Below are 13362 nucleotides of genomic sequence, written 5' to 3' on the forward strand. Positions count from 1 at the left end.
TGCATATGATGTATCCTCTGTGGTATATATTCATATATTCTGTTGCAGAAGCATCATTCAAAAGAAACAAGATGCATCATGGGACATTTTCAGTATCCCTGAGAATTCACGATACATGTCCATTTGCATCTTGGAAAAGATTCATGCAAGAGGACTATATTTATCGGCCAGTATTTGTATATATGCATGTATGCAAGTATATTTTATGCAAGAAATATGTGCAAAGATGGATTTTGAATTCACGTATCTGGTCAGTTTTAACATTTTGGTGTAGTTGTGTTATACCTACGCAGAGGGTCAATGTCAATGTATGAACAGAAAAGCAGCACACAGACACACACACACACACACACACAATAAGATCATGGAGGAAACAAAGAAATGGATTTATCCGGTGATGATTACTGATATTTGAAGGAAAAACAAAACAATCTGTGATTGAAGTGGAGCAGTCTGCTCTTGGCTTTAAATGTCTTTCCTGTGCCCTTGCAAAATATTGTATCTGACACATATTTAGCAAGTCTAATTTTTCGCAAGTTTGGACTTCTCGACAATATCGCGAGTGTTTAAATCTGTGAACGTGGAGTACAGCAATGGATGGAAAGATATTCATGTGCACATCAAATTCATGGCTGGATCAAAATGAATATTTTTTGCATTTTTAAAAATTTGTGAAAAGTACCCGACTCGCAAAAAACAAGACAAAAAAAAAAAAACAAAAAACACACACACACACACCTCGCAATACAGTATGGCGTATACAGGACCCAGCTGTTATAGTAAGTCACAAAGATAGCTGAGGACGTAGTCTGCCACGTATTGCAGCTGTATGTATGCATTGTGTGTAATCCTATGATCACATACTGGTAGAAACAAAGGGGTTTTTAACATTGTAGATTTATGTTGTGTGGCAGTAACAATCATTTGTTTTTAATATCATTATCAAATGTGCTGCTCTGGGTGTACCATGGTGGTATACCCTTGTTGCACAAGTAGAAGCTGTCATGTACATGAATTGTTGTAAATAACACATGTGTACATAAGCAACCCTATGGATGTCTTCTTGCATGTTTGTAATATATGAAAGCACAAAACCGAATGAGACAGAGATGAAATGTTGTACATTTTTATAGCAGTTATAATTGTGATTTATTTGGAAAATTGTGACATGATTAGCTTAATTTATTGAAATCCAGAAGACTGTAGAGACGTTTTCGTTAAAAGAGCTTCATGCCAAAATCATTGAAGACTCTTTCATTTGCTCAAGGACTTGTATGCTGGGATTTCATGCAAGGTATGCATCGCCAATTCTGTGTAAAAATGTGACAAATTCCCTGCACCAAATGTGAGGCAGAAATCATATCATATGCTGATGAAGATAGGTAATGGGGAGGGCATTATGAAAAGCAATTTTATGTTATCCATATAGACAGTAAGTAATATGCCCCATATGGAGAGAGTACCAGTATGCAGAATCCAATTTGTCTCACATACAGAGACTCCAACTCTCCCGTTTTCGACGGGAGATCTCCTGCCGAAAACCCATTTTTGCAAAATCTCCCGTTCTCCCGCTTGAGATTTAATTTCTCCCGCCCTGGCTCTGTGTCTCCCGTTGGAAAGGATTTCTTACTTATTGCAATTGTATGTTGAAAAAATAAGCCTTAGATAGCACCAGAGAGCATCTAGAACCCCAGGAACTTCGCGCTTCGCACACATCAAGTTGGAGTCTCCTGTTTGCTAGGGGTTTCAGGCGGGAGAATCTCCAGATCAGAAGGTGCTTTGGGTTGGAGTCTGTGTACATATGTTCTCAGAATGAATACAACAAGGTCCAGGGACCAGGAAAAAACCTTACCATTACCTATGCATATCCTTCATGGCCATATTATAATACATTACCTCACACTGAAATCATATCGTGTGTTTGTGTGTTTTTACTTTGTTGTTGTTGTTGTTGTAACAACGACTGTGGAGTACTTGTGAGGACCAGCAATTTAGAAAGCTGAGTGCTGGATGTTTGTGGGTGTGTGTATATAATGTGCGTGTGTGCTAGCTTGGTTTGACTTTGTGAAAGGTCATAGCATGCTCACAAGAATGATGACAGTGATGATTACAATGATGATTACAATGATGATGATGATTTATGTAAAACACATACAAACACACACACACACACATATGCACGCACATATACACATACCCTTGGCTTAGGCATACACTTCTTGATGTGTACATACACCTTTTGTTACACATCATGCTTATTAGGACCTTCCTCCATAGCATGGACTCTTTCAGTATAATGTGTCCTTACTGCCAATGAGTGAACCAAAGGACCAGACCTTATGGTTCAATGGATAAAACCATGGTTTCTCAAAGATACGGTCCCTGGATCAATCAGCAGTGGTTGTGCCCTTATTAGCAAGGGACTCACTTTTATTGGCCTACATGTAATCCTCCAGATGGGATTGTGGCTCTTGTAGTAGCTTGCTCTTGACCACTTACAACACTTCCTTAGTGGCCACACATAATAAACACAAACATACCAGTGGTATTTACAAACACATACCACGGTATACACACATGTAGGAATGTACCAATTGTTAATTTGTGCATTCACTGCTGAAGCAGTACTGGTATATTGGTAGCACTACCCACCCCTCCTATTTTCACATTCCATTCTGCTGTGAACTTGCATTCACATGCATTTGTACACAGATTTTGTCTCAATTTTGTTTTGAAAACAATCATCCAAATGCAATAACTTCTTTTTTGGGGGAGGAGGGAGGGACTCTAATGTTCATGGAAACCAAAGACAAGACAAGAGCTGCAAAATTTCATATGTATAAATTTCTTGTATTTTCTCTCTTTTTTTTTTTTTAATCAACAAATATCATCTGAACACTGTACATCATACCAGTATTGGTCACACTAGTCTCACCTCAAGATACCGAGGATGAACTAAAAACAATTGACAAACACACTTTGTCGGTGAAGCAGTATTTGGAAAACACAAATAATGCATGGCCTCTATCAGGGAAGCAATATTTGGAAACACATATAATGCAGGGCATTCCTGTTGCTGTGAAGAGATGCTCCCTAACAATGATCCACAAAGGAATGGATGTAGAACAGACCAGAAAGAGTGGATCGAACTGTTCAATCTGACCTCATCACAAAACTTTAGTAACAAATACACATTTCATTTTTGTAGTGAACTCGGTGACCTGTTCAATGTAAATTATACAATTGTAGAATTAAAACACAATGAAATCCAAATGATGTCTACTTGAATTTGTATTAAAACCATGCATCTTGCACACAAAACAAGTCAAGCATACAAGAGCAATAAAGGTACACCTGAAGCAGCCAGAAATGTTAATTCGTTCAGGAAATTTGTGTTTGGGAGCAGCTCCCATCTTCGGTAGAAGCATGGATTGTCTATGTATCAAAAAGGAAGCCATTGCAAATGCCAAAAATACAATTCCTGCATGGCTAACTGTTGTTGAAACCTTTGCCATGGCAAAATGGACTATCAATTTGACAAAATGTTGCCCGCTGATCAAAGTAACCAAAAACATGCAGGTTTGACAGTGCCAATCTGCTGATGAGCTCAAGGTATTAAAAAAAAAAAAATCAAAATTCCTCTTGATCTACTACAGTTATACTCACTGCATATGTTTTGTTTGTATTTGTGGCAGTGTAATGCATTGTCTCTTTAGTAATGTGCTGCACTCGTCAATGGCCCACAAGTGGGGATGAAAATCAGTGTTTAATATAGGCTACGAGGCACTACGTACAGTAGAAATATCTGCATGGGCCACTGTAGCTAACAGCAGCTAAGAAAAGGTAGCATGAAGAATTTCTGTTAGGTGGGTAATTTGGAAAGTGTCATGAGATAATACTTGTGCAATTTGCCCTTAAAGGACCATGCACTATAGTCAGATATCTTATGCAGTATACCACACTACTGCCCGCATTAAGTACACTGGCTGAAAACCTAAAAGAGTGGTCTTGTGTTTGTGGATGATTATGTTACATATGGAAGGAATGTGGGCAATGAACAAAGGAACGCCAGGATTGGTGTACTACAAGTGTAACTTCAGCCAGGGACAACTTTCTTTACTTATGCCAGTATGAGCCTTTTCCTCTTTGGAACACTTGCTCATATTCAAAGTCATATTTTCAAACATGAACACAAAACGGTAAAACAAAATGTACATATAAATTTCATTGCATCAAAAATAATGTAGTCACTTCTTTGTCGTGTGCACATCATATTTACAGAGAAAGTTTCTTTGTGACAAGACTTAATAGACAGTACCAACTCCATTTAAAACATCAGAACTTACTACAATTGTACACATGTGCTTCTCAAGATACATTGCATCACACTGTAACATCCATTACCTCCACTCTAATGCTAAAAAAAAAAAAAAATCCAATCATGATCACTTAGCAAGAGTGAAGAATACTGTAAACGTGGAAATTTTCGCAGTGTGGAAATTTTTGCGCATTTGGCGCAACCAGACGCTAGCGCAAAAATAAAAGCATGCGAATATTTTTGCATGCCATATAATCCAGTATTTAATGTCCTGATTCTGCGGAATTAAAAACATGCGAAATCCATCTTACCCCACCGAGTGCGAAAAATTACTCGCGGTGAAAATATCCACTTTTACAGTTAGTACCTGGACATTGGCCATGCATACTACTTGCCTCTTGTCAACAGATCCAGCAAAATTTATCTGATCAACATTTCTCTTATGCAGTACGCCTACGTCATGCATGTTTCTGTGATGAACCAAGTCACCAATCAAAGATATGGCTGTATGTATCTATTTCAAATAATGAGCACATTGTGAGTTCAAATCAGATACATATTATCAAAACAACTGATATGATCATTCCTCATAGCTTCAAGTTCAAGGACAAATACTTCTCCAAAGGGGATCATCCTATCTGACTGACTGGTTGAATCATTGACATCAAGTTATGAAAATAAATCTGTCAATATACAGTGTACATTGCTCATACTACATACAGCATCTACATTTTGTACATGATATTCAAGGTAACCTTTTTTTTTTTTCTGTCTCTTTTTCAGTATGTTGGCAAGAAATGAGTTGGAATAACGCAATGCCCCCTGAAAACACTTTGTCTACCATACTATCACTTCGCAATGGTCACAATCCTTCCGTGCAGGGATGCAAATGTATACATCGTTTGAGTCCAGGAAAGAAAATTGAGCAATGTGCTACACACAGATGAGCTAGTGTCTGTGAAGTTCGGACAAAGTTCAAATGACAGTGCTTTTTACTCTGCTAAAGCGCAATCTATCCCTTCTGCCCATCAAAAAAACACTGTTTGAACTGGGCCTGAATTCACAGACATATACTTTCAGAACAGAGATCATACATTTGTTGGGGAAAGTGCTCAAATTTCCCACACAAAATTACATTCACATATCACGATGGAATGGAAATCTTAACAAAGCATATCAAAGGCCAGAATTAAGATATTAACCCCAGGATCTAAGTCACCATCTTGTGCATCAAATGTTCATAATCAGACAAAGTAAATCATCATCTCCCTCCCTACCCCACCCCCCTACAAAAAGGAAAGAAACATACAAACAGACAGACAAAATCTCATGTTTTTATGACATCCTGCTCATGCGTAAGTCCAGACCAAGGAATGACATGGGAGGCTTCAACTCATATTATGGTACATCCCTGAGTGAGGCAGGAATTTATGATTTAGAATAACTGTTCAGACTACATTATTCAACATGGCAGTGAAGTGAACATTTACAACAACCCCCCATCCTCATTCCCCTAAAAAATGTGTGGTACACACACAAACACACAACTACCTATAGCACAATGCCAATGCATGCATGACAAGCCACAAGGGTAACGATGTAACATGCGGTGATGGACAAAGGCAGTTAACTTCAACAAGTCACCACAAAACTTACTGTGCTAAAACTCTCTATGAATTCTCTCACTAAAAGTCACCCCAAAATAGGACACTTTTTTTTAACTTTGCTGTCCTCAATCTGGGGGGAAAAAGTCTAAAAAGTGTTAAACAGGTTTAAAACAGATTTAAAACATGACACACACATCATTAAAAGACCTTCCTCATGTTTTTTTTTCCCAAAAAAATCAAAAGCCGAACAGCCAAGCTACATACCCCGACAATCTTTGTCACATGCGCATGTCACAAACAATAACAAAAATTTCATTGTGCTACCCATGTCCATGATTCATTGTCAGAAAATAATTTTTCATTTTGCATAGCATACAATTCTTTTTAAAGAACTTGAAGTGCTATCACCTCATAGCTGTTTCTAACTGTTTTTAGCTAAAAATGTATTTCAACATGTGTACTTTGATGAAAAAAAAAACACCCCACACTCAGTTTTAAGTCAATCCAAATGCTAAAATTACCAGCATAGCAAATTCCATAATAAGGTTGAAATTAGGGTCTTTCCAGTACACCATGTGGACCACAAGAACATTGGTAAAATCATCAAATATGTGCATAGCAAACATAAACCATCTGTGAGAAAACTAACATTATCTTCCCACATCTTCCTGATCCAAAGAGAGAGTTGTTTTTGAATTCTCCCTGAATGAGTTCACACAATTTGGTACATTTTATGACACAACAAATGTGCATGAATTTCTGATGCACATAGAAATTCTCGTCGGACACTGAGCAGCACATTTGGCGTAATTTCAGCCCCTGTCCATACACCAATAAACGTGAAACACGCCAGGTCTACTGCAAGTCAAACAAGTGTGTATCTACAGAGTAAAGAGATGAATAATTCACATCAAACATTCACCAGATGTGTCCAATGAACGCTGAACTCTTAACTAAGTCAATGACAACAAAGTGCTTGGGCTTCTCAACTTGACACACTATAGGGATTACTGCTTTGGAAATGGAATAACCAGAAAACTAACAAAGTAAGTCTCACATGGAATGGTAAGAACACACACAAGATGGAAATCTTTTGAAAGTTTTTCAATTGCATTTGTCGGATCCATCCATTGTATTTCTACTTTTTGAGACTCGATATCACTTAATGTTCTGTTCTTTTAAGCAAACAACATAAAACATAATAAATAACCAATGAAAACATATATACAAAATTTTTTCTTTTGTTTTCTACAATCCAAAAAGGTAAGTCTACACCCTCTTTTCCCCTATTTCACATGACTCTAAAAGCATTCTCCCCATGAGGGTATGTAATTTTGATCATCAACATGAACAGAGCTTGGTCAAGACCATTTAAAAAAAACTACTAACGTGCACATCTTTCACAGCTGTAAAATGTCTGTATTTCAGTACTTTTTTTCCCCCCTAAGGATAACATACATTCGTCAAGCAGAGAGTAATGCATCCTATACCCTCATAATGGTAAACTGACACTGTATTGTGTCATGCACCTGATCATCCAAGCGCTGAACTAACATGTATTGTTATCTAAATCTGTGCTTGGTCATGTGACCATGAAGTCACATGATCAAGGAGGGGCCAGATGCCAGTAGTGGCTGCCACTCACCCCATGTCTTTGCCCTGTGCTGCCAATTGCATTGAACGGTCGCAAATTGGGGAAAAAGCCGTGTTCACTGTTTCCCACTTTGGGTTCTCTCAGAGGTGAGATTTAACACAGGTTGGCAGACAATTTGGGGGACTGAGAAACTTAGATAAAATGGTCGAACCTAAATCCTTAATTCTCTACCCAAGTTGGCTCCACTGGCGTGTCCTTTCCTTGTTCTCCCCATGCCATTTGGGGTGACTGTAAACTAAAAAATAATGATTGACAAAACACAACAAAACAACAAAAATAGCCATTTACAAATATCTTTCAACTTTGAATGTATTCACAACAAATATTGTCCATGAACAGGCCTCACTCTGGTGTTGTGCTGCAACATACAGTACTTCAGTCAAGTCAATCGTATTTCATTAATGTGGGAATGAATAGCAGCGCCATCCTGTCGTGTGTAAAACAGTGAAATTCTGAGCCCGACTGCATGCCAATTCTTGTGCGACTGTCGCGGGGGGTGCACCAGTCCCCGCCAAATCGGAGGCTTGCCACGTCGAGCACAACCCAACCTCTGTTACAGACCGAACCTGAGGCTGCCCTTTTTCTGGCATGGCCACACCAGCACAACACTTTTCAAGCAATCCACAGCCAATTCAGGCATACATACGGGCAGCGGTTTCCCCCGCCAAGGAATCCACGACAGCACCAGGGCGGGGCTTGATTCCAGTCGAATGTTCGCAAAACATACTCATCCACGACACAACTTTGTCCTGAAACTTGGCAATAGACCATGAAAGCTCTGTCAAGTATATTTCATAGACATATATCTTTCTATATATATCTATATGTATATAATCATATATACGTATATATATACATATAATCTGGAATCTCTGGAGAAGCAATGTCAGATCGGTCAGGCAGAAATGGAAGAGGAGCCCGTGCTATTAGTCCAGGTTGATAGCGTTGTGCTGTTCTCAACTGCAGTCAATTTCACGAATGTTTTTTGGGATTTCACAGAATTTGTACACCAGTCGTTGTCCATCCACCTTGGATAGAATCCCCCTTTGGTAGTAGTATCTGCAATGACAAAAGTACCAGGAATGATTTAAAAAATATATTTTGTAGGGAAATCATCGTACTCGTTAATGCTATGAGTAGTTGCAACAACAACAAAAAATAACACATATCTTGTCAGCTTCAAGTGGAGTATTTAAATAATGCAAACAAGAAATATGCAAACATTGTGGTCTTTGCAGTCTGGAGATAACTGTTTCATTATTGTGGAATACCAAAATAAATTCAATTCAATTTTCAATTCAATTCAATTCGTTTATTCATCTCAATCATCATAAAACAAATACATTGTGAGATCAACATAGCAAACAAAAAAAGAAGTATTGATGAGGAGAACGGGGACTACAAAAAGCGATTGCTTGAAAAGGCGTAAAGCCCCCAGATTACAATGATAAATAGAATGCATGTACATGTACATGACGAAGTGAACATAATTTTTAAATGAAGTAAAATAATAAACTGTTTGAAATTGTACATAAAACACAGAAGATACTATACATTGAAATGGAAAAAAATAAGTAAGGAGGTCTTAGCCCAGTGAAGTTCGACGCCTCCTCCCCCCCCCCCCCCATAAATACAGTCACATACATGATGCATATATATTCCTCTTGGTAATAAAATTCATGAGTATATATTATAACTATTGTAAATTCTTTTGGAATTCAAATCAAATAAAATGATTGAACTTGGTTATTTTCTTTATATGTATGAATCAAAAGATTCTTCAATTTAAATTTGAAAGAAGTTATGGTTGAACAAGAAGCGATGTCATTTGAAAGGTTGTTCCAGATACGGGGACCGGTATGCTTAACAGATTTTAATATGGAGTGACTATTGGCTGCAGGATAATTGAATTTAAGACGTGAGCAAGTATTATATTGGTGAACATCTTTATTGTGGCGAAATAAATTAGAAATATTAACTGGTGCCAAATTATTATTAACATAGAACATTAAATTAGCGATTTTGAATCTATAAATATGTATGATATATTGTTAAGGTTTTTAAACGAAAAAATAGAGGCTGAGAAGGGGCAAAATAAGCAGAATTAGAGCATATACGTAGAGCTTTCTTTTGCAATTTGTGTATGGGATCTAAATGAGTAACACCTGCATTTGCCCATGTAATGGTGCAATACTGTAAATATGGGAGGACAAGAGAATTATACAACATAAATAGCTGCTTTTCAGGGAGCGTAGTACGTAACTTGCATAATATACCAATATTTTTGGAAACTTTGTTACAAATCAAAAAACGGTGTTCGTTAAATTTTAATTTTTCATCAAGTATAATACCTAGAAATTTAACTGATGTTGATATACATAATTGAACATTATTCATCTTGATATTAACTTCATCGAAGACATGAGATATTGTGGGTTTACGAAAATACATAACGCTTGTCTTTTCGTAATTAACAATTAATTTATTAGCATCAAACCACTCAGACACTTAATCAAGCTCAGTATTTGTTTTAGAGACAAGGTACTTAAAATCACTGTGAGAGGAAATAATATTGGTATCATCAGCAAATAACACAAAATTAAAGAAGGAGGATACATAACATAAATCATTGATATATAAAAGAAACAGGAGAGGGCCCAGTATGGATCCCTGGGGGACTCCACACTGGACCCTTGAATATGATGAACTACAGTTATTGTAGAAAATAAATTGGTATCTTTCATCTAAATAGCTGTGGAACCAGTCCCACACTGTACCCCTAATTCCAAAGTAAGATAATTTGTACAAAAGAATATCATGATTAATCAGATCAAAAGCTTTGGTTAGATCAAGAAAAATTCCGAAAGAGTGATTATTGTTATTGATATTATTCAGCAGTCTATCATGAAGGTCTATTAACGCATGCTCGCATGAATGACGTGCCCTGAAACCATATTGGGAATTATTTAGTAGTTGGTGTTTGTCCAAATGAAATATTAATCTTTTATAAACGATTTTTTCTAAAATTTTCGAAATTCAAGAACAAACATTTTCAGTCAGTGATATCATGGTCCAGGCAGGCAGATACATGGTTTGCCAAATCTCAGAAAAATGGTAACACCCAGAAAAAAACAAACAAACCTACTTTGGAAGACGCAAACTTCTGAAATCTGCATGGATAAGGTGAAAAGTGATCTTAGTGACACTATGACACATTGTCTGTGGTGCAGACATATCGATTTTGATTTCGGTGGACTGAAGTTATTGCCGCTTATGGTATCATCAGCATTGAAAACCAGCAGCATTTGAGGATGTGGAACTTTGTGACCATCTTGAGCTTGACTGAAGTGTTATGAAAATAGTAACAGGCAATCATTTTGGAGACGTTAAAGTTTGCGCAAACTACTTTCATTTGTGAAATTTACAAATAAGCAAAATTTACTAAAAACTGGAGCAGTGAAAAAAGTAATCAACTTTCATGGTAGTCCTATTTAGTGATCGCCATCTTGTACAAGTTCTCCAGCAATTTCACCTCTGGAGCTTCAGATATCAGTGGCTAAGTTTTTATTAGCCACACACTGTGTCTATTTCACAATTTATGGACATTGCTCGACTCTCACCTCAGGGCTCTGCCCATTGTCTCGTAATTCATGTCCGGCTTGTTCTTGTGCTGACCCCATAACTTGGACACGGCCTTGGAGTCGACGAGTTTGAAGATGCCCTGCTCACGGCTTGTCCACTTGATGTAGCGTGGACACGTCTCCGAGTTCTGCAGCAACTCCAGGAGGAACTCCCATAGGTACGTCGTATGTGCTGTGCAAAATAAGGGTATGAGTGGCAGTGAAAGGGCAACATCAATATTGAGGTAGAGGTTTACCCTCTGAATCCTTCAGGGTTTCGAGGTTTATTGCATTGTCAACCTTAATTTCCAAAAGGAAGAAGTAAATTCCTCACTGGACTCTGGTCATGTGAATTGATCATGTGGACTGATCATGTGATCAAGAAATGTTTTCCGCGAAAATGTGAAATTTCAAAATGTCAGATCTTCCTTATTTCTTATCCGATTTTTGTCATTTTTGTATCCTTTAGTAGGGAATATTTTTCTCCTTCTTTTGAAGTTTGATTATTTTTGTGGTGGATTTCCTCTTTGAAGGATCCTTTGCTTATACTCTGTTTTGCCCCCCCCCCCCCCTTTCCCCTCAGATTACTCACTGTCTTTGGGCTTCTTTCTTATTCCTCCATTTGACAGTTGAAGGGGAGATTCCGACTTGATTTTGGGCTTCCGACCTGCACAACATATCAATATACAGACAATGTAATGACATGTAGAAATTGATGCTATTGCCCTGAAGAGAAGTCTTGTTGTCATCATGCAACCATACATAAATATTTCTGAATCATTTTAAAGCACTGAATGTTTCCTCTATTCTACAGATAACTTGATTTGCGCCATTTCAAATGGCACTTATTGAATCTGAGGTACACTAATATTATGGTTTGCAATTCCTTTTGAAGTACTGGCATTGCTAGTGGCCGATTTCTTCTGACAATCTGATAGAAATACAACGTATGCAATACAGTGACTGAGTTTTAAGACTGAAAAAAAAAAACACTTTGTGGTAAAACATGTTGAATTTATTTACACTGGTAGAGAATTTTATTTTGGTTTATTTCATTTTCCTCAAGAAAACCTTCAACACAGAGAATATACTTAACAGAAAAAATTATTCAAACAAGAGCAGTGCAATCTGTAACATAGAGTGAATCGATAAAAAAACCCTAAAAAGGCTTGGGCTGATACAGACGCATATATGAGTTGCCAGCTGAGAAGGATATGAATAGAAGGTAAGGAAGAAGGTAGTGGAGTAGGAGAAGGAAAGAGGAATAAGAGGAGATCAAGGAGAAGAGTAAGAAGGTAGAGGGTGTGTGTGTGTGGGGGGGGGGGGTGGAGGGGGGCAGGTGGCTGTGTGGGAAGGGGAGGAGATGGATGTGTCAGAGGGGGAAAAGGAGGAGGTGGTAGTGTGAGGGGAGGAGGAGGCTGTGTGGGAGGAGGAGGGGGAAGAGGTTGCTGTGAGAGGGGGAGGGGGAGGTGGCTGTGTGGGAGGGGAAGAGGTGGCTGTGTTGGAGGGGGAGAAGGTGGTGGTGTGGAAGGGGGAGAAGGAGGGGGTTGTAGTCTTGAAGGGGGAGGGGGAAAGGTGGCTGTGTGGGAGGGAGAGGATGATGATGTAGTGGTGTGGGATAGGGAGGAGGTGGCTGTGTGTAAGGGGGAGGAGAAGGAGGAGGAAGTGTGGGAGGGGGAGGAGAAGGAGGAGGAAGTGTGGGAGGGAGAGGAGTAGTAGCAGGTGGCTGTGTGAGAGGGGGAGGACGTGGCTGTGGCTGTGTGGAAGAGGTGAGGGAGGGGGAGGGTGAGGAGGAAGGGGGCAGAGAAGAGAGAGGGCAAATAGGGTCAGAAGATGGAGGAGGGGAAGAAATAGAAGGTACACAGGAGAAAGAGGCAAAGGATACGAAGATGTAAGGAGGAGAAATATCAGTGCCAGTATTAATGGGTGTGTACAGTTCTGGTTGAGGTGAGCATTTAGCTTTTAACGTTTTACAAGATATTCAGAAACCACCCTATGAGATGACAAAGAGCATGCAATTCTAAGGGGTATCAAAAGTTTATTTGATGAAAATCGGTTTTGAAATGGCTGAGATATCCAAAAACAAGGTGAAACAAAGAGATTCTAATAAAAGGCGTGGCCTGTCGCCTTTTATCATTATCACTTTTTTGGATATTTCAGCCA

The 13362-nt window shown here is 38.5% G+C and overlaps 1 protein-coding gene across 2 annotated transcripts in view; it reads right to left on the bottom strand.

Annotated features, from left to right (window-relative positions):
* Positions 1–7207: 7207 nt before the first annotated feature.
* LOC139744474 (uncharacterized) overlaps positions 7208–13362 on the bottom strand; it is a 75063-nt gene continuing 68908 nt past the window's right edge. For both annotated transcript variants that reach the window (XM_071654909.1, XM_071654910.1), the window contains 3 exons: positions 11792–11866; positions 11200–11392; positions 7208–8638 (listed from right to left, as the gene is read on the bottom strand). In XM_071654909.1, the coding sequence (XP_071511010.1) occupies positions 8536–8638; positions 11200–11392; positions 11792–11866 (371 nt within the window). In that variant the 3' untranslated portion in view covers positions 7208–8535. The remainder of the gene's footprint in view (positions 8639–11199; positions 11393–11791; positions 11867–13362) is intronic.

Source organism: Diadema antillarum, unplaced genomic scaffold, assembly GCF_040938485.1.
Source record: "Diadema antillarum isolate AM-2024a unplaced genomic scaffold, OU_Dant_1.0 seq00001182_RagTag, whole genome shotgun sequence".
NCBI lineage: Eukaryota > Metazoa > Echinodermata > Echinoidea > Diadematoida > Diadematidae > Diadema > Diadema antillarum.